This window comes from Oreochromis niloticus, linkage group LG4 (assembly GCF_001858045.2).
Source record: "Oreochromis niloticus isolate F11D_XX linkage group LG4, O_niloticus_UMD_NMBU, whole genome shotgun sequence".
Classification (NCBI taxonomy): Eukaryota; Metazoa; Chordata; class Actinopteri; order Cichliformes; family Cichlidae; genus Oreochromis; species Oreochromis niloticus.
Genome location: NC_031969.2, coordinates 33,759,511 through 33,781,474, shown reverse-complemented (window position 1 = coordinate 33,781,474; position 21,964 = coordinate 33,759,511). Strand labels below are relative to the sequence as shown.

At 44.5% G+C, this 21,964-nt stretch overlaps 1 protein-coding gene across 1 annotated transcript in view; it reads right to left on the bottom strand.

Moving 5' to 3' along the window:
* Positions 1–286: 286 nt before the first annotated feature.
* doc2a (double C2-like domains, alpha) overlaps positions 287–21,964 on the bottom strand; it is a 67,981-nt gene continuing 46,303 nt past the window's right edge. Inside the window, 5 exon segments of the mRNA XM_003442450.5 lie at positions 287–904; positions 1,307–1,403; positions 2,620–2,701; positions 5,315–5,523; positions 21,452–21,511. Coding sequence (XP_003442498.3) covers positions 768–904; positions 1,307–1,403; positions 2,620–2,701; positions 5,315–5,523; positions 21,452–21,511 — 585 coding nt within the window. The 3' untranslated portion in view covers positions 287–767.

Here is a 21,964-nt window from a genome sequence, read left to right as displayed (position 1 = left end):
AAATGGCAAATTTACATGAGAAAATATAAAATTACTAAAGAAAAACAGAAAAAATTATGAGAAAAAGTTGTATATTTACTAGAATTTAAACTTCACCAAAACAAGGAAAATTCAAGAGGAAAAAGAAAATCTATGAATAAGGTTAAAATTTTAAAAAAGACAAAGACAAAAGTCTTTTCTTGATGTGAAAACATAAGAAAACCAAACAAACTAAAAAGAAACAAATACACAAATTTTATGAAAAACGGGCAGATTTACAAAAAAGTTAAGTAAATTTTAAAACAAAGAAAAACTGTCAAAACATGTCAAATAAAACAACGTTTACAAAATGTGAATTTTTTGTGGCAAATTTGCAACTTTTCTCAAAACTTTTGAGGTTTTTGTTTTATTTTTATTTTTTATTTTAACGCCTGGTCCAGCCCCTTAGTTTCTGTAAATGCTGTTTGTTAAATCGGAGAGTTCCACCCTTCATGAGTTTGACCCAGTTATGTATTTTTGTGACCTGATGCTGAGGGCAGATGTGACGCTGCTGATGTACCCAACGGCCTCTTTGCTCCAGATGACTTACAGATCAATAATGAAGGCACACCACCATGCTGCTCCGGCCTCGCCCTGCTCTCACGGCGGCTCATATTATAATACACTTGTCCACTAAGTTACCGCCGTTTCCTGTGCTGAAGTCGCTCACGTCTGTGCTGTAAAAACCCCGAGAATCTCTGTGAACATTGAGAGCGACTGTCTGCATGCATGGACGCCGCTGCTCAGGTTTAGTCGTGGCTGAGGGTTCGCGGCAGCTCGTTGGTCAGGATGTGCCACCGCTCCACCCTTTGGCCCTTGTTCTTCAGGCAGTCAGTCCAGTGACGGAGGGCGTCGCCCTGGGACTTGGAGCTCAGACAGACGCCACCTGAACAACAGGAAGGAAGCACAGGAAGACTTCCTGCAGTTAGTGTAACAGTCTCACCTCAGGTGTCCTCTCTGGCTGTTTGAGTTTGTTCTGATACTTGAGGACAAACACGAGAATACTAACAGAGAGGAACAGTTTATGAAAACAGAGGAAAAGAATTAAGTCAGTAATGCAGATGGTAATTGTGATAAATATGCAGTGATAAGCTTAAACACACTAATCAGCAGCATGTGTTAGACTCATGAATATTTACAGCAGTTTATCACAGCTCAGCCAGAGGACAATGATCCTGTTAAACTTACTGAGACACTCGACACAAGTACAAAACACATTTCTGACAACTTCCCAAGAAGCTGCAGGGTTCAGGCGAGTCTCAGTGGATGGGACTGATCGGTCGCTCACCTATGAAGTCGTTGGAGCGACCCAGGTCGTAGTCCCACACTGTGACCTCCAGAGTCTTGTTGGCCAGCTCTGACAGGGAGATCTCATAGAAGAACTCCTGCAGTGAACACAGAAACAAGAGGAAACAGATGCAGGGAGGGAGTGAATACAGGGCTGAGAGGTGGTCCTCAACTCTGGGTGGACCTGCAGCTCAGATGAAGCAACCAGACTCTCCAACCCCATCAGGAATCTAAAATTCACTGATTGGTTAGATCCCCCGATCCTAATGTTATAGATCCTCCTCGCTCTCACCCATCGAGAACTCTGCAGACTTCTGAAGGTGTCCTCTGCCCTCCATGGATCTGCCTCATTTTTCCAGCACACCCTACAGTTCCCCAGTCGAATTGAGATCTTGGGAATTCAGAGGCCAAGTCAACACCTCAAACTAGTTATACGACCTGTTCTCATCTCTCGGTGTAGAACAGTCATCTTTGTGGTGTTGTTCAGACCAGTCTGTCACTCCCACCTCGTCTTTGTCGACGAGGTGAACCCGGGGTACACCTGGAACTTGGTAGAGAGACCGTGTTTGGCTTTGAAGTGCTTCAGGAGGAACTGGAAATGACGTCTTATTCATCTCTGGCTCTCTTCCATCGCATGTCTTTTGTCCTGTCTTCCTCCCCTCACCCCGCCCCTCCCTGAGCCTGGTTCTGCTGAAGGTTTCTTGCTGTTAAAAGGGAGTTTTTCCTTCCCGCTGTCACCAAGTACTTGCTCACAGGGCTTTGTGTGATTGTTAATGTTATTGATTCTCTGTATTATTGCAGGGTCTTTACCATGATTATAACTGGAATACCCTGATTAACTGGCCGCCACCACTACATGACTGGACTTTTAAGCTTGAATTTTATCCCTGCAAACACCTAAATCACATATGTTTGGTTTTTTTTAGTAACTTCACCAAAGTCTTCTTCTCACCAAAATGTTTCTACCAATATCTATTCATACTTCAAAGCAATACATTTTGCGGTTTCTTCCATAAAATTAGGAAATAGAGTTTGCACTTGATTTTTTTCCAGCATGGCCTAAAAAAACTCATTTCAGTGCCAGAGAAGCGCAGTCGGCCTATCCACTGATGTGGGAGAAACAAGGGTTATTTCCTCGGAGAGGAAAACAACATGCAGGAGATTCATCCTCCAGCGATGGCGTCGGCGAGCCGGACCAGATATAAATGAAACTTTAACCGCTGAGGTGAACGGAGCGAGCTTGTTAACGGCGCCGCTGTGTGAGGACGGAGCTCGCTGGCATTCGGCTGAGGGGAGCAGCTGCGGGGATCTTACCTCGTTAAATTCGGGGTTCAGGGTCCTTTTCATCACGGCCGTTTTGTGCTTGGATTTCTTCTCTATGTCAGGCTTCAGGTATCTGACAGCAGAGGCAGAAAAGGAGGAGAAACATCAATATGTATGTCTGCAGAAACTATTAATATACAGAAATATCTGCAGAAACTAAAGTTTCAGCAGACAAGTCCGGCAAATGCTGAGGAAGGGGATAATAAATAAATAAAGACTGAATTCAGCTAATTAAACAGATCTGTTCAGTTACTCTGTTTGGGCTGCTGTTACACACTGGCTTCAATTTAATTTTCATATCATATCAGTGACTTGGAGAGGAGGTGAATGTTTCCATTGTGTGTGGTTGCTGTTAATAAGAAATGCATTAATGAGAGAAAACAAAGCGATCTGAAGTCATGGACTGTAAATGAAGCTTAATTAAACGAATGTTTGGGAGCCCGAGGCGACAGTCGCTCTGCGCAGGATGAATTTCATGCTGCTGTCTGATGAAATCCTGGAAGTCATCGTTATTGAAGCTGTAATGCAGAAATAATCGAGTCAGTTTTACAGTGCTGACAGCAAAGTGATTAACCCAAACCTAATCATGCCCCGAACTCTTAGAGCAGAAGGTAAAAGGATGCTCTGAGGGGCAGTACAGACGGAGAACAGCCAGCTGAACGCGAGCAGAAACTGTGAGTGCAGGAAAAGCCAAAGTCGATCTTTATCGGGATGTGAACCAAACACTTCTGCTTCAAACCTCCCAACGAGGACTTTGTAAGTCTCAAACAGGACGGTTACCAAAGGACACTCCGTGAGTGACATCACGCAGCATCTGATGTGATGGGAGGAGATGTAATGGTCGTCATCAGTGAGCGGGCTAACCCTAACCTGACCTCGGTCCCCACAGTGATGCTGCTGGTCCAGATGTTCACAGGCCGGAGGAAGTTCGCCTCTGTGGAGGGTTTGTATGAGCTGTTCTCAAAGTGGGTAGGACAATAGGAATGCAGTAAAGGTGGAGGACGGTGAGGGTCCCCTGATGGGCGGAGACAAACGCCATCATCTCACAGGAAGAAGACTCAGAAAACGGAGCAAAGTTCAGCCACAAGGACGTCTGAGACGATTCATCTGCATGGTTTGGATTACTCGCTGTCAAAAAGTCCTGATCCTCTGTGAGCCCGTGGGCTCCACCCATCGGGAACCTTCGCCATCCTCCACCTTTGCTGTGTTCCTGTTGTCCTGCTTTAAACACTGAGCTGACAGAAAGCTGCAGCCACCAAACTTATGTGGGGGAAAACGGAGCCACAGCCACAAAATTATTTCTGTGTTTTACTGCTGATGTTCCTGTGTTTGGAAAAAAGGCTACTCAGATAAAAGCTTATGATAAGTGTAAACTGACTGGCTGACTGTAAATCCACACTAAAACTTATGAAAGTCATAAATCTCCTTGTGCTCGCTCGCTGCGGGCTCGGCCGACTGGTTGTTCTGGCTGCGTCTCTGTTTGTATTCGGCGAGCGTGCAACAGGAAAAAACAAAAAAACAACAACTGTCGTCCTCTTCAAAGCGAGCGTCCCTCGAGAGGAAACAAAAGCAAAAGAGAAGCTTTAAATCCCGGCTCCGGCCCCCAGTGTTTCCCTCCGACAGAGCCGAGACGCCGCTCGCAGTGCTCTCTCCTTCACGCTAATTATCCTTCCCGCCAGGAAACAGACGGAGCTTTTAAACAATAACTGCTTCCTTGATTTGCAAAAGTTAATAAGATGGCAAAACTCCAGCTTATAATTGTCTTATTCAGGCAGAAGTGTCGGGTTGAGTCCTCAGCGATGGCTGCAGGGAGGAAACCGCAGAAAAAAACAAAGAAATCTTTGTTTCCACTCTGGACCAACGTGCCGACCAGCCCCACTCACCATTCCTGCTTTTAAACAGTCACTCGGGGAGACCATTATCTTTTTGGTTAACTGCTGAAACAATAGCAGAAGCTTTTCCACAAAAAGGTACTTCACTGCCCAAACGCGCCAAAATATCTCCAAAATATGACTTCTCTTTTTAAAACAAATATATCTGGCTGGAAAAGCAAAAAATTAGGTACAAATTAGGAATTAAAAACCTTCTCTCACTGATTAGAAGTAACCTCTTTATGCCTAAAAGCAAAACACAGTGAACTGAAAAATTATTCTTAATGTGCCTGAATGAAGACCTTTTGTGTCGTTATGCAAAATATATTTACAGAAGAATTGTTTATAATGATCGGCAGTTCAGATCGGTTTGAAAAGACTTTTTCTGGTCTGATAGAATTCCTTTGGAAAACTCTGAGCTTTGTCTTCACTTTAATCACTTTGTAAAATTCTTCAAAAAAAAGTTTTAGCGCTGAAGACAGCATGAAAACAGGACTACAGCGCCCCCTGCCGGTTATGGTTAGGATCTTTTTCCACCTTCGGGACATAAAAATTAAGCTAACGATGAAACCTGCAGTTCCTCTAGTGTCCAGCAGAGGCAGCAGTGAGTCAGTCCCATAGACTCCAATGTTAAAACTTTACTACAGAAACAAACATGTTTACATCCTGATGCACAAACTGACTGGTCTAAATCAGACCCATCCACAGCCAATGAACAGCGCCGTTCATGGCTTCAAAAGAAAATGAATTTAGTTTTGGACTCACACACACACATACACACACACACATACACACACGTGGGGCTCAGCTCTTACATTTTCACGTAGGGGTCAGAGAATCCATTAACATCCATGGCTGCCAAGTGGGCGCAGCGCTTCACGCCCACACAGAGACCGCCGTTGCGACGACCTTCACCTCCACCTCCTTCTACGGCTTTGTCCTCCAGACTGACATGAGGCAGGAACTGAAGGGCGAGGAGAAGACGACCTCGCTCCTCCAGGCTGTGCAGCTGCTCGTTCTCCCACTGCAGACAAGATCACACCATTATCAGGGAAGTCGTGTCAGGTTGGTCATGTGACAGCTCAGGTTGGAGTTGGAGAGCCTGAGATGGTTTGCACGTGTGCAGAGGACAGAGGACGATGAAAATGGAACATCATCTGTTTTCTCACAGCACAGGAAGTCTTTCTGCAATCGCAGCCATCGCCACCTGGTGGCCTTCAGGTAGAACGCAGGATTTAAGGCATTTACGCTTCATTTTAACGTCCATGTTTTATACCCTTTACTCCAGCAAGCGGTAACCTTTAGGGAACCTTTCAGGAATGTTCCCTGAAGAACCTCTGGGTTTTTTCACCGGGTTAAAGAAATGAAAGTTTTAGGGTTATGCTTTAATTTCTTATCTTGGGTATAAATGTAATAAATACTAAAACAACGAATGTGTTACTGGACATGTAGATTTGAACTCAGCACCAGGTGTTCGTCACACCATTGCCAGCTGCCAATAAACCCCAGAGAAGAAGAAGAGTCTCCCAGCCTTGTTTTCATCAGGATTATGTGCAGGAGGCGTTTTTCCACGCTGAGGCTGAACCTGATTCTGTCGCAGTGTAAACGCAGCAAGCAGGAAAAACTGTTTTTTAATAATGATCTCTCAGTGTGATGATGTCACCCTCTGACCTGGTTATGTATTCATCATACTGGAGCCCTCATGCTGTCTTCATATTATAACAAATTATATTTATAATTATATTAATTGTTATATTATTACAGTTATTAACTGCAGACCTGTAAGCAAACAGCTGAAGCTCTTCATCATCCCCGTACGTGTCGGAACAACTGGGAACATTTCCCCTTTATTTTCCTGTCAGTGGGGAAAATCTGGAATTGCGAGCCGTTATCAGGGCTCGTTTTAAATCTTATACGGTGCAACACACAACAATCAAAGTTTGTAGATTTTAAGGCCTTTTTATCATTTTTCCACCAATAAATCATGATGTTGACCTCGAGGGATGGAAGGGAAATTTTAATGATTGTTAACATGAGCCTGCTCTACACGCACAGAGTTTTATCACAATTCATTAAAATGTTTTCGAGCTATTGCCTTTGCAGACAGAGGGACACACACACACACACACACACACACACACACACACACACACAAACACACACACACACACACACACACACACACACACAGACGCATATCACCTCATTGCAGAGGTCTATGAGCTACAGCGTGTGGAGCGTGTATTCGGCTCACATTAAGCTGGTCGTCTTTCCTGCACAGTCTCCGTGCCTGAGGAGAAAAACACTGACCCCTCATAAACACACGTATGTAAAACTTCACCATGAAATAAACTTCAGCAGAGGTTTATCTGAGCTAGTCTCGATTTATGCTGAACATTGTTGCTCTGTACCTGACAGCTTACATTACAACAGCCTGTGAAACTATGTTTGTGATTCTACGCCAAATCACAACAACAGAGAAAAACCCAACAATCATATGACCCCCTATGAGCACTTTGGCGACAGTGGGAAGGAAAAACTCCCTTTTAACAGGAAGAAACCTCCGGCAGAACCAGGCTCAGGGAGGGGCGGGGCCATCTGCTGCGGGATAAAGACATGCTGTGGAAGAGAGACAGAGATTAATAACAGGTATGATTCAGTGCAGAGAGGTCTATTAACACATAGTGAGTGAAGAAGAAACACCCAGTGCATCATGGGAATCCCCGGCAGCCTACGTCTATTGCAGCATAACTAAGGGAGGATTCAGGCTCACCTGGTCCAGCCCTAACTATATGCTTTAGCAAAAAGGAAAGTTTGAAGCCTAATCTTGAAAGTAGAGATAGTGTCTGTCTCCTGAATCCAAACTGGAAGTTGGTTCCACAGAAGAGGGGCCTGAAAACTGAAGGCTCTGCCTCCCATTCTACTTTTAAATACTCTAGGAACAACAAGTAAGCCTGCAGTGTGAGAGCGAAGTGCTCTAATAGGGTGATATAGTACTACAAGGTCATTAAGATAAGATGGGGCCTGATTATTTAAGACCTTGTATGTGAGGAGCAGGATTTTGAATTCAATTCTGGATTTAACAGGAAGCCAATGAAGGGAAGCCAAAACAGGAGAAATCTGCTCTCTCTTTCTAGTCCCTGTCAGGACTCTTGCTGCAGAAAGAAGTTGAACACTTGAGGAAAGTTGCCTGATGTGAAGCTAACATCAGATGCTTTGGATTAATTTCCCTTCGGAGCTTCAGTTTCTCCTGTAGGGCTTTGGTGCTTCAGCCGCTTTGATGGGTTTTTTTCAAGCGTTTCAGACTCATATTGCGGACCGGCTCCCACAGGTGAGAACGCTCCTGAACCGGGAACCAGAGAGTCGGTGTGACATGGAAGCCCTGTGTGTTCTCTTTGAGTGTGAGGCTGCCAGATTTATAATGACTGCGTCCACAAAGAGCGCTGTTCATTATTTCCACAGCAGAGTCCACGCTGTGAGGCAGGAATGCTGTTTTTGGCCTGACAGGTGAGGATTTCACATCTGTCACAGTTTCACGTGTGTCAATGAAAGCAAAGAGTGGCAATGATCCAGAGTCCAATACCCATGTGACCTGTGGGAGTGGGCACAGGCAGTGCTGTCAGATCTGTCTGCTGTGAAGTACTCTGGTCCACGAGCATCTGGATGCTGACGCATTATTGCAGTTTTGTCTCTGTCCTTCACCACAGCAGCTTTTAAACCATCAGCTGTGATCGAAGTGCAGACGCACAGCTTTAATCCAAGGGCTTCATCTAAAGTGTGGCATTAAAATTCGACTCATGTATTTCAGACATTTTTATGCACAGTCCCACATCATCAGAGGCTCAAACGCCATCAGATGATCGCCTGACAGACAGTTTCAGGTCAGCCCAGTGCAGCTGATGCTCTTCTGACCTCTTCTGAACTTTCACCTTCCTCCTCCAAACATTTGACCCTCCTCCACCTCATCCCTGCTTCCTGTAGTCCTGCCGTCCTTTACAGAGGCCACAGTTTTATCCTGAAAGGGTTGAAATTACTGCACATTTCTGAAATCTTACTAAAACTGAAGTCCAAGATTCTCATATTAAAGAAACAAATTGATTTTTGTTTCTTTAAAATGTTCCCACAGACGAAGGAGGTCAAACAGACGCGTCTCCACGGTGATGGCGTTCGTTAAAACTCGTCTCACAGCAGGTCTTTGATTTGATCTCTCTGATCACGGCGCAGCAGAAGGTACGAAGATCGATAGTTTAATCCTCCGTCTCTGTCTCGCCCTTCATCCCAGGGTGAGCTTTCCTGTCTCCGTCAGATGCCACGAGTTCACTCCATCACTCCAGCCATTCTCATTACAGCCCTACTGAGCGCGCTCACAGTTTATCACCTGGACCTTGGCCTAATTCACACTTCGACCTTTCACTGTGCCTTAAAAAGACAAAAGCTTCGGTTTGGAACTCCGTGAAGGGAAAATGAAAGGGCAGAGATTTTATTTAAGTCGTGTACTAACCACCTCCTACGGTCTGAGTTGGTATTCAGCTCCAGCGAGCTCACTTTCCACCATTTGACACAAAGAGCTGCAGCTAAAAAAAGGAAAACAGGTCAGGAATGAGCAGATCGATGGCTTTTAGTGGGAATCAGCAGGGCCTGGCAGGATTTCTCTCCCGCCCACCAAACAGAGGGAGAGGCACTTTGTAAACACTCCGAGCTGAAATCAGAGTCTACAAAGTGAACCTCCCATCCACATTTCAGCATGCTCCTCTGCTGCAGCAAATGTCATCACGCCGCAGGTTCACGTTCCAGGTGAGTGGGTGACAGACAGCCGGCACGCAGACTGAAGCTTCCACGCTCGACTTTGAAAGGGAAAGGTCTGAGCTGCTCGGGTCATCCAGATAAACCGGCAGCAGGGATGGATTTAAAATCTGCTGTTTGATGTTTTCCACGAGACTGAAAAGCAGCAAAAACACCTGAGAGACGGTTTGTTACACTGCAAACTCTGCTTCAGTGTGCTTTACCCAACTTTTCATGTATTAGATGCTTTTGACTGCCTCGAACAGCCTGTGGACTGATCTCCATGTGAACGGCTCTGTGAATTTTCCACTAAAGTCCAAAAAGGATGTGACGCCTTTCTTCTACTCCCAGCATCAACACAGAGTTCACATCAGGAAAGAAACTATAGACTGATGTTCACAGATGGAGGATTTCAGTGAGGTTGGACAGCTAGCTGCTTCACAGGAGGCTGAAGCAGAACTAACTCTGTGAGTCTGACCTCATTAAACATCTTAAAACCCTGAAAACAGAATTTTAAAAAGATTTTTTTCCGTCAAAGTTTCTGTCACCATGTTCACTGTTATGGTCTCCTCGGGATAATCTGAGTGTTTGTGAATATAATCACATTAGCAGGTAAGCTAATGTTAGCCAACATTATGAAAAAAGAAAGCCAGTTGTATCTGATGAACCCGACGGCAGCGGGACATTCGATTCATGAACGTATGGTTTCAGATTCGACCCTCAGCTGTCTTTTAGCTAACACGGCTGAAAGCTAGCTCACATAGTCGCGCAACACAGACGGAAAAAAACATGGACGAGGCTTCGGGGTCAGAAACATGAAGTCTGGTGCTTAAAGCTGCGTACACACCAGAGCGACCCGATAACCACAGACCGCAGAAAGCGAACGACATTCAGTGACATCAGCAAAAAACTGCTTGTGACAGGAAGTGGGCGGGACTCCAATAAACGTTTCTCAGATTTCAGCAGAGCGAGTGAAAGAGCTACTATGAATACATTAGAGAGAGCAGCTGCTTGGTTGCAAACCTTTAGGGAATGTTCCCTGAAGGCTCCTTAGAGGGAACCTTCAGGGAACATTCTGAAATGCAACATTTAGGGAGCCTTTAGGGAACGTTTTCCACCAGGTGGGGATGAAAGACTTCCCACCCGATAGAAGTCTTGAAATAAGATATTTTACCAGCTTGAACGTGTTGTTTTTTTGTTGTTGTTGGAAATGTGAATGCACTGTAACATAAACTGATGCTTTCTCCGTCTCTCGGTCATCATATATTATGCTGTGAGTAAATTTGGCCGGATTAATCAAACTAGTTTGTCTGCATGGCTGAAGACGCCAAAACTACAAAGCCAAAGTAATTTCTTGAGGCTAATTCTCTGCAGCCCCAACTCCTCTTTTACAGCTGCAGGGGGAATTTAAACCATCTGCATCCAGCCATCCACATAAAAAATAATACATATTAATGGCAGAGCAAACATTAACTGCAACACATTATGATGTGTAATAAATACTGATGGCTTTTTTGAGCTGAGGGCTGTAATTATACATATTCTGTGCCGCTATAATTAGTTTAATTGGACTTTTTGTGTAAGCCTCTAAAAGGGAAAACACTCAGCCTTTTAATTGCACTTCTAATCAATCAAATTACTTCATTTCCACAGAGAAAACGTGGAAAATGAGCCCGGAGAAGGAGCTCCTCTAATCCCCGGAGAGACTCCGAGCAGCTGTGTGTGTCCAGGTTGGATTTTCAGACTGAAGGTGAGTCATTAGGTAAAGATCTGTTTGTCTCCGCGCTGAGGCCAATTGGCTGAAAACAGCAATAGTAAAACACCCCCGAGCGCCCGTCTTTGTGAAAACACCTGTACGACCGCAGAGGCGAGCGCAGGCGGCTAATGAGCTCGCAGCCCTTTAAACAAATAAAAAAATAACAGCAGCGGCGAGCTGAGCCTGCGTCATCCACGCCGCGTGAATCCAGACTAATCTGTAAAAGAGTTCGACTCGACCCCGAGGCTCATTTCTTTCAAACGAAGACACGGCTCTGAATACATGTTTCTTTAATCGCCCGAAGGCAGCAGCCCCTCCGCCATGTTTTCAAAAGTCACAGACGGGAAACATCCAGAAAATCAGAACAGGAAGTGCAGGTTCAACGCTTCAGCCTTAACCAGCAGGACGATTAGCAACAAATTCTCTGATGTCATAGAGAGAATCAGGGATTTATATACCTAATCTATATACAGTGATATAATCATATATATATGTATTCATATAGATGGATTAGTTCATACATCAAGTTACTTTTTGCACAACACGCAGTGATTGTTGCACTTTTCTGTTGCACTGTTGCGTCTTTGTTTAGGAGTCTTTGTCATATGTAGCACCGCCGTCTTGGAGGACCGTTGTCACGTTTCCCCGTGTACTGTACGATGATGTCACATGGTTGGAATGACAGTAAAGTCACTTGCCTTGACCAGCACCACTATGATCACAGATGCAGGTTTACAGGTTTATATTTCAGGTTTCTTGTGTCACTTGTGGCTTGTTGTTATTATTAGCACTGAGACCTCGTTCTGTTTCTTTATGATGGATCACCGTAAATTTTATTTAAATCATTTTTGATCGTATCTTTAGGCTCTTTGTTGCCAGCAGCTCGTCACCAGAACACATCACTGCTTCCCTTTTCTTTACCTGAATCTATGAAAAATGCCAGCGATGACAGTCTGACATTAAATGGTGGTAAAGTGATTCCCAAAACTTTAATACTAAATGCTGACTTCCAAGAACGTTACAAACTCTGGATTTCCACGTATGATCACACACTTCAGTAAATCCCTGCAGCCCTCTCCTGTGAGATGAGAGGTGACTCATTTCTTTTGTACATTACTGTAATATCTGAAGCTGTACATGACACTTGTGCCATTATTAGCGATCAGAGCACACGGTCATCTCCTTGGACATGTGCAGGTACAGATTAGTGACCGAAGCGACAGACTTATAACACGACGTCCCGAGGGTCCCGAGGGTCCCGGGGATCGGTGGGACGGGCGTCGCTTTTCAAACCTGCTGCTCGGAGACACTCAGAGGTCCTGAAGGACTCATCCAGGAGAAAATGAGAAGTAGTTTCAACTCATGATGGTTTAATTCACTGGAAATGATCTCAGTCAGAGAGCGTATAATGAGGACTAATTCAGATAATGGGTTTCACTCTGCTCTGCCAACTTTATCTGCCCACATGGAGAGGAGTGATGAAGAGCGCATCGCAGAGAGCAGAAATGAACCTCTGAAAATAGACTCAGAGCCCCCGAGTGCCTGACCCACTGAGAACCAAACATAAATCACCTGTGAGGTGGATAACGCCTCATTTTAATATGAAAATGCTCTCTGCTTAAAGCCTGTCTCCAAGCTACCTGTGTGACATGACTGAGTTTGCTCCTCAGACCACGGCAGAGAGACTGGGCTCAGCACAGGAGAACACATCAGGGACGCACATGGACATAAAACAGCCCGATGGCCGGATCACAGAGGTCTGCAGACGATTCCAGAGTCCTGACCAGAAAACTAAACACACATCTGCACCGAGTCTGTGACGCCACATGAACCAGTTCTCCTCATGTGTAAATAAAAGTGTAATGTAATGTAAAATGTGACATTTACTAAAATGACATTTGGAAAATGAACTACATCCATATTTATTGTCACATCTTCATAGATGGTTTTGCTTTTAAATGATTGTAAAGGATGCACTGACTCGTCTTTGCTGCTGATCCTGGATCAGTGAGCTTTTCCTCCTGAACCACCTTCACAGCCTCAGTGTGACCTCCCGGGAATCTGTGAGAGACACGTCAGGATCTGAAATCCTCCGAGCATGTTTGAAAGTGTGCTGGAGTGGGCTGTGATGAGGTCACACTCCTTCAGGAAGTCTCGCTCCCTACATTTCACACACGGGCCACGAATGTGTCTGAAAAAACAATCAGTAGTCGAGAGTTGTCAGAGTGTTTGTGAGGGCAATATTTCAGCACCAAAATCTGCCCCATGGCTTCCACCTCAGAGCACAGCAGCAGGATTCATGTGGTTTTCACTGTGATATGAGTACGAATCCGAGGCCTGAGGTACAGACAGATGATACAAAGCTGCAGTTCCTCTGATGTCCAGCAGAGGCAGCAGTGAGTCAGTCCCCATAGACTCTCATGTTAAAACTTCAGCAGTAACATGTTTTTTATAACCACATGTTTAAAGTTTGCATTATTAGGGGCGGGCCTCTGACTGACAGGTGGGTGGAGACACAGGTACAGCTGTGTGCTAGCTTGACCTGAGCTGGACCTCTGGACCGTGTTTGTTGGAGCCTTTTGGAGCATCTTTAATGACCAATCATATGTCTGCTGTGAGGTTACTGTAGTAACAAACTGTCCAATAAGGCTGAGCGCCAGCTTTAGTGGGCAGTAAAATTCTAGGATTTTGATTGGATGTCACTGAGCCACAGATGTGTCTTTGTCATGCTCTCAGTCTGTGGATGCACACTGTTTAGCAGCATTAGCTGCTAACTCAGCACTGCACCCGCTCGTCCTAAACACAGCTCAGAGTTGGTAGCCTCACGGTCCCACAGCAGAGCACACAAAGTCCCATCATGGGACACATCAGAACAAGCGCCAAATCACAACAACAGTCGCCTCCAGGTGCTTTATATTGTAAGGTAGACCCTACAATATTACATACAGAGAAAACCCAACAATCATACGACCCCATATGAGCAAGCACTTTGGCGACAGTGGGAAAGAAAAAGTCCCTTTTAACAGGAAGAAACCTTCAGCTGAACTAGGATCAAGGAGGAGCAATCTGCCGTGACCGGTTGGGGATGAGCAGATGAAGTCCAAGGATCTGCCCGTGAGCCACCCGACTTCAAGGATCTACCACCAGCTTCTGCAGCTGGATGTCGGAGGAAGCCCTCGGAGGTCTGTGGGAGACCACTACAACATCTGATTAGTGTAAAAAAAAATCGTTTCTTGCATTTTAAACTGCGAGCATGAAATGGTGAAACTGGGAGAAACAAACAGCGAACTGGGCGTTCAGCAGAGGTTGTGTTTACACGTGCCTCGCTTCAAAGAGCGTCTGACCCTGTAACAGTACAGAAAAACAGGAAAGGTGAACTTAAACTGTGCCTGACTGAAATATTAAAACCCAGAGAGGTTTCTTTCAGTCTGACTGAGTCTGAAGACGTTACGCTCTGTATTTAGGTCCTGAACCGTGAGCTCAGCGGGGGGAAGACATCTTTGTCTCCAGACTACTCAGGAACGAAGCACGAGTCACTGCGGGCTCCCCGCCGACCATCCAGACCTCTCAGTGGGTTTTAACTCGTCATCTGTCGCCTTTTTTCCTCCCGCTGTCACTTTCAGCTCGGGTGATGAATTAGCTCTCATTTTTCTGCAGACTCATGCTCTCCGGCCTGCTGCTTCTGTCACAGGCTCGGGTTCTTTGATGACACGTATCTCCAGCGGCGGCTGCGCGTCCTGTCTCGGTGCTCCCGTCCTGTCTTCAGTCCTGCGCTGTCTCAGATTTTGCTCGTTAGTTTGAGCTCTTATTGTTTCCTGGCTCAGAGTTTCTCATTCTCTGAACCCAACACAGAATTCTGCCCAAGATAAATCATTACTGCAGACATCAAACCTCTAATAACACACTTCCTCAGATTCACTCAGGAATATTCCAATTGGTGGAGTAAATGGACTGAATCATGTAAAATGTTTTTTAAAAAGTTAAAGTTTTAAATGTAGGATACAGAAACAGAGAGACAAATAATTAGTTTAAGAGCCCTGATGAGTCCATCTATGATCCTAACCGAAACACTTTCACTTCCCCCTGGAGGATCCTGAGGATTTCCTGTGCCTGATGAGATGTACAACACACACTTCATGAAATAATCACAAGTTTAAATATTAATATTTTAATTTTTCCACATTCAGAAAACAAAAACTGTCCATATTTGTAGGTTAGAGGTGCTGTCACAGACCTTCACCTTTTAATTCTTCATTCATTTAAAATACGTGGCGGGGTTAACGTCATTCATTATAACTGCTGGGTTAAATTATTAAAAGGGAGTTTTTCCTTCCCACTCTTGCCAAGTGCTCACAGGAGGTTGTCGGATTGTCGGGTCTTTACCTTACAGTACAAATACTTTTTAAAAGTTGAACTGAACTGAGTTACATTTGCAAAAAACGTCTTTTAGAGCTTTCCTTTTGTGGTTGCCATGGTGACGTCTCCCAGCTCAGAGGTGTGGACTCGAGTCACATGACTTGGACTCGAGTCAGACTCGAGTCATTAATTTTATGACTTTAGACTTGACTTGAAAAAAGGTTGTAAGACTTGTGACTTGACTTGGACTTTTACACCAGTGACTTGGGACTTGAATTGGACTTGAACCTGTTTACTTGAAAAGACTTGATATTTTACCCAAATCTAAAATTTAACATACATATTATATAAAAAGTGCGGACCATTAATTCACTTTATTCATTCATTCATTCTTACCACACTCCGTATGTATGTGAGCGTGGGCTGTAGCACAGCCAATCAAATTAACCAGATTTGAAAAAAACAAGAACAAAAACGCTCGAGCCAAAAATGCTTCCAAGAGTAATTTCTTTCGGGTACATAAACTACGAAGTAGTCAACAAAAAACGAAATGCAATATGCAAAACATGCAAGAAGAGAATCACAGACGGAGATGGAACAACTTCCAACTTTGTCCGACATTTGAAGTTGCATAAAGAACGGTAGGTGGTGCTTTTTTTTTTTTTTTTTGCTACGATGAGACAGCTGACTTAGCTAACTTCATCTTATTAGCAAATGTTCTTCGGGCTACGTTGATGATACTGTTTGGCTTTAACAGGTATGATATGTTTGTCATGCTATTTTAAATCCGGTCCTGCAAGCGCATCCAAGAATAACATGCAACTTGTTAGCTCAGAATTGTCGGTGAATGGTGAGCAGGGTCCGTTTCAGAAAGTGGGTTCTGTAGCTGTACTCAGTCTCTCTCCGTCTCCTCCCCATCATTAACCCCGTAGATTTAACCCAGTTTAGACTGACAAATATTTATTTTACCATCACATCACAATTCAAAATCACTGTGTTTAATTTGCAATTAGTGTATGGTCGTGTTTAACTTTTGCATGTCTGAGCCAGGGAAAAAATTTTGGGGGGGTTAGAAAATCTGGCCCACCTTAGTGTGTAATTGAGTAGTCCTGCTATACATGGCCTTTTTCTTCTGTCATTTATGTCAATACATCAAATAAAATACTTTGATCTTATATTATTAGCTGTTGTTTATTTGCAAAGGTTATTCTCAACAGGGATGCTAGACAAAAACGGCGTTTTCTACAGACAGCCTAGCATACGCTCTCCACTTGCGAGTGAAAAAAGAAAAAGAAAAAACACCCCTTCCCTATTGGTGTTAGAGTTTACCATGTCAGCCAATCAAAAAAATGATAAGGCAACATGTGACATTTGGTTGTTTAGGGAGAAGGGGAAGTTTTTAGGAGTGACACTCGCGAGGAAAGTGGGCGAGCGAAAGAAAGAGAGAGAGAGAGTTTTCATATGTGAGACATTAGTGACGTTTAGCGTGTTTGGAGGCTGTAGTTAGTTTGTTGTGTAGTTATTGTTTTGTATTGTGTGTCGGTTATACTGCTGAATTTCATATTTGATCTAAAAAAGCTGTCAAAGGCAGATTCCAGTGTAAACGCTGTCTCCACATAGAAAACTGGACTGTTGCACCTCCAGTTGTCAGACCTGCAGGGTTTAGGCCTGTGCTGTTCTCCTCTGTCTTATACTGAACACAAACTACATTTTTTGGACTGGCACAAATAATTTGTGTGCCTTCTTATTTGATGCAGCACACCTGATTGTTCTGTAAATAGATTTAAATGGTTATATAAAAAACGCCTGAGGCCTTGGCTGCATTTTTAGGTAAATAGTACCATATAACTTTGTTGTTTGCAAAACTTGTGCATAATTTTTAGAAATGTACAATTTCTATTTGCATTTCAAGTTATGAAAATGATTCGTTAAACATGTAAAAAAATATAACTTTTTTCTACTCGGATTCTGAATTTTTTGTCTGAATTTAGATCAACTGTGCTAATATAGTATACCAAAATGAAAAAAATAACTCAAATTTCAGATATTTGAGGTTGTGCTGTAAATAATGATACCAAACAAGGCAAGAAAAACATATTTTAAAAGTGAAATATAGAAGTAAAATCAAAAGTAGTCAAGAACGGCCAATTATACCCGGGACCCCAGAGGGTTAAAAAAAAGACTTGAAATGACTTGAAATTCAAAGTTTCGGACTTGGGACTTGACTTGAAAGTTGTCTGTCTTGACTTGCGACTTGACTCTGACTTGCTTGACTTTACTTGAGACTTGACTTGTGACTTGAGGATAAAGACTTGGGACTTACTTGAGACTTGCAAAACAATGACTTGGTCCCACCTCTGTCCCAGCTTCCTCAGGGCATGAAACATACTTCCTTTCCTTTGCCTTTATTTATGTATTCATGCTCACTACCACCAAAAATTAATGTCTGAAAATCAGTTTTGTGACTATTTACCGCAAAGATGCTTCATGTCTCCATGTTCAGCAAATTTCCTCCCAGCTGGAAAAACCTCCAAGGGGAAGCATCCCGAAGTATCCTGATCCCCCTCAGCAACACAAAGGAAGCTCTCCTCCACGTTTCCTCCAGATATCTGAGCCACCCCACAGACAGAAACTATGGCAGCTGCAGCCCTGTTGTTCTGTCACGACCCAGCACTCCGGCCCAAACGTGAGTGTAGGAACGACTGGAAAATCATCAGCCTCACCACAAGGGTGCGCCCCATCCTCCACCGTCCCATCACTCCGAGCCCTGGCGTCCAAACAGGAAGCGATTCGTCAGTCGCTCGGTGCTTTGTGGACATTTCATGCTCTTGGTTCCCTTGGTAACGATCTAATGAATTTACCTCCCTGTCATAGGACAACCAACGGTATCCTCCCAGTACGGATCGCTAATTTCTGCGGTCGTTGCTTGAAGTCGCTCAGTGTGGTCAACTTCCTGTGGTCCCGCCTCGCTGTGAATCACTTCCTGTGACAGCGATCGTTAAGACTCTCATCCCAGCTGCTGTGTTTTATATTTTAATGGAGTTAAAGCTGCAGCTCAGTTGTCCTCATTATTTCTGTAAATGTGTTTATTGTGTATTCGAAAGGAAACGACTCCCAGTCTCCTCTCATGGACTCATGGTTCGTATCTTCAGAACAACAAACATCTCCGGCCTCGTCCTCTGAAAAACACTTGGACAACACCAGAGGCTCACCTGCTGTGTGATCATGTGACCCATCTCGCGGTCACACACTGATTTCCATCATTACGGAGATCCCACAGGGAAAAGTCTAATTAACAGCTGTTCACTAATGATCAGACTGCACTGCAGGTGCACTGTGAAGTCCGCGAGCTTGAATCAGCTTCACACTGTCTGATAACAGTGATCCTGCAGGTTACTCAAACTCAGGTCAGTTTGGGTCTGGGTCATCCCGTCCCACAGATCCTGATGTCCTAACTGCACTGTTTGTTTCTCACCATCTGTTTTTTTTTTTTTTTAAATTACGGGACACAGCCCAGGTAAGGAGCCGCCAGGTGTGGTGCAGACTGTGAACCAAATGTGTAGCCTCCACGATCCTAACATGGCAACCTTTCACCTTTGACTGTTCAAACTCAGACGTCTCAGGAACTATTACTGCTGAACTTACTGCCACGCTGCACTTTGTTTCTGTTGATTTGGTTGGAGGTGCACTTTGACAGGATGGGTGGAGACAGATCGACAGAGCCAGGGTTTGTTTTGTTTTCACACCCGTGGAGCTGTTACTTTACATTTCGACACACTCGCTCCTGATATAATCAGAACATTTGGAGCAGCCTTTGAATTTGCTTCCTCCAAAACGAGGTCTGCAGTACACTGGAGGATGTGGAGAACACCGAGTTTGCTGTTGCCTGTTTTCAAAATAAATTGGCAGGCAATTTATTTTAGGGAGACTGAATGAGGTGGAGCTGAATCTAAATGAACTGCAGCACAATGTGAGACACGGCGAACCCTCCGGGGCCTCCGAAGGAGTCGAAAACCAATCAGCTGACACTCTGGTTTGTTACTTGAGGCCTTCACGTCCGAGGAAGACCAAACGCACGCACGCAGCTTTGTGTGCATAAATGTGATAAATGATCATTTATTACATTTGACTTTTTTGTTTTACACTGTTGAATGTCAGATCTCTGACTGCACCAAGCTTTTGTCTTGAATCTGTGGATCCAGCGGTGAGTTTCTGCAGTACTTTGGGTCGTGGTTGTAGTAGCAGAAGGTTTTGTTGTTTATGAGCAGCAGCCAATCAGAGGAAAGTTGGCTTAGAAAGGGAGGAGCTTATTTGGGGTTTGAGGAGCGCCTGCTCTGATGATTTAATGATACTTTTATGTTTCTGTTTGATATCTCAGATTTTATTTTCCCTTCACCTGGGAACTTTTATCTAATTTTAATATTTTGCTGAAAATAAACCCATCAATTAAAAAGCCTCTCGTTAGCATCAACATGTGAAAACAGCCCCGGAGGGAAATCTTTAACCGCCTCCTCCCGAGGAGCCTCTCAGAGAGCTCGATGATGCCAGAGGGGAATCCAAAGAGCCTCTCCTCTATAAATGTTTTGAATCCACTTCACATCAAATATCACTTAAAGACAGAGACACACACACACACTCTCTCAGCTTCCTCGCTCAGCTCCTCATCGTGCAGATTATGCTTCCTTCACAGCTCTCTGGGTTCTGATGAATAAAGACGAGGAGCTCTGACAGCTTAGAGAGAGTCAGCGCTCTGCAGCGTCCCCGACTTAAAGAAACACACTAGTCCAAACACAGAAGCGGGGTTAATTAGAGCATTAATTCCTCCGACCTCTCCAGTTCTCAGCGTTTCAGAGCATGAGTCACATTCAGCTCAACACGCTGGATTTATTCAGGAAGGTCGAGCTCTGGAGACTTATTCTCCATGACAACCGTCTCGTCAGGACGGGAACAGCTGAAGTCGTCGTTCAGAGATCTGATGCACCGACAGCTCTAACTAATAATGCTGTCCAACCAGTAACAGCAGTAATGAGGTGTAATCTGGGCTTAAACTGGGGTTTGTCACTGGTGGGATTTTTTCTTTAGCAGAAAGTAGATCCACTGGAAACTGCTTTTGTTTGCTGAGACTGTGGACTGAACCTGTCGCAGGTGTACCTGCTGTTTGTGCTTTGACTGCTGGGATATGCTCAATAACAACACATCCTTTCTGTAGGTTTGAGCTCTGAACTACACCCACTCTGAGTCTGTTTCTGTTTTTGCTCCTGGGTCTTTTATTTTGAAAACTGATATGATTCTCTCTGCTGTTCCTGTGGTTGACTTCCTGCCCTGCCCAGCTGCTCTGTGTAGCTTCAGACGGTGAAACTGGATGTGTCACGAGTGGGTGTGAGCAGGTCCACTCATCAAAGCCAGAACACAACACGGCCGTGCACAGTGTGATTTCTGTTTCCACTGAAACAGGCCCCGCCCCCCCAGAGGGCCTAAAGCTGGGATCTAAGAACTGATTGATTTATGCTCTACTCACCCAGAGCACCAAAGTATTACACATACTGTCAGCTGAGTTTTGCAGAGGGGCCAGAAGATAAGTTCATGTAAAAATCATCACCAAACAAATCTGTTTTATTAAGCTCGTCACTGAAGGACCAGTTTCTGCTGAGCGAGGGTCAGTGTAAGGTCCTAATGACTGTTCAGCAGCACCACAGGACGCCAACAAGGAGCTCCAAAGATCAAACCCTCCCTGTCAGAGCACAGGCATCTGCAGTCACGCGTTTAGAAAACATCATATAAATACTTTAAAAAGACAAGAGCGCTCGTTTTAGACAGACAGCACAGCCGGATGCTGCTGGCGATCGATCAGACACCTCAGTGATAATTCATTACTGCACGCCTCCCGCTGCTGTACAAGCATGAAGAGTTTGCACAGCACAGCGTGTTTAGCATGAGCACTATAGTCATGTGATCACCTCACAAAGCTGATGACTGTGGTGATCACATGACTTTGAGTCTGCTGTGAGACCTGCAGACCTGCACTTGTAACCGGGCAGACGGAAAGCTGAAGCGTTACCTCTCGTAAGTAGCAGGAAATTCCTCTCAGGGCTTCACCCATGGCAGTCGGAGAGGGAAGCTGAGGGAGAGACGAGAATAGATCAGAGAGAGGAAACGGTGAGGATGACTTTTACTGCTTCATGCAGAATCATATCATAGACTGTATGTAACAGGTGGAAGTATCACACTGTAAACGTGTTTCTTTCTGCTGTAACGTGTGTGTCTGTGTGTGTGTGTGTGTGTCTGTGTGTGTCTGTGTGTGTGTCTGTGTGTGTGTGTGTGTGTGTGTGTGTCTGTGTGTGTGTCTGTGTGTGTGTCTGTGTGTGTCTGTGTGTGTGTGTCTGTGTGTGTGTCTGTGTGTGTGTCTGTGTGTGTGTGTGTGTGTGTCTGTGTGTGTCTGTGTGTGTCTGTGTGTGTGTGTGTGTGTGTGTGTCTGTCTGTGTGTGTCTGTGTGTGTGTGTGTGTGTGTGTGTCTGTCTGTGTGTGTGTGAGTCTGTGTGTCTGTGTGTGTGTCTGTGTGTGTGTGTGTGTG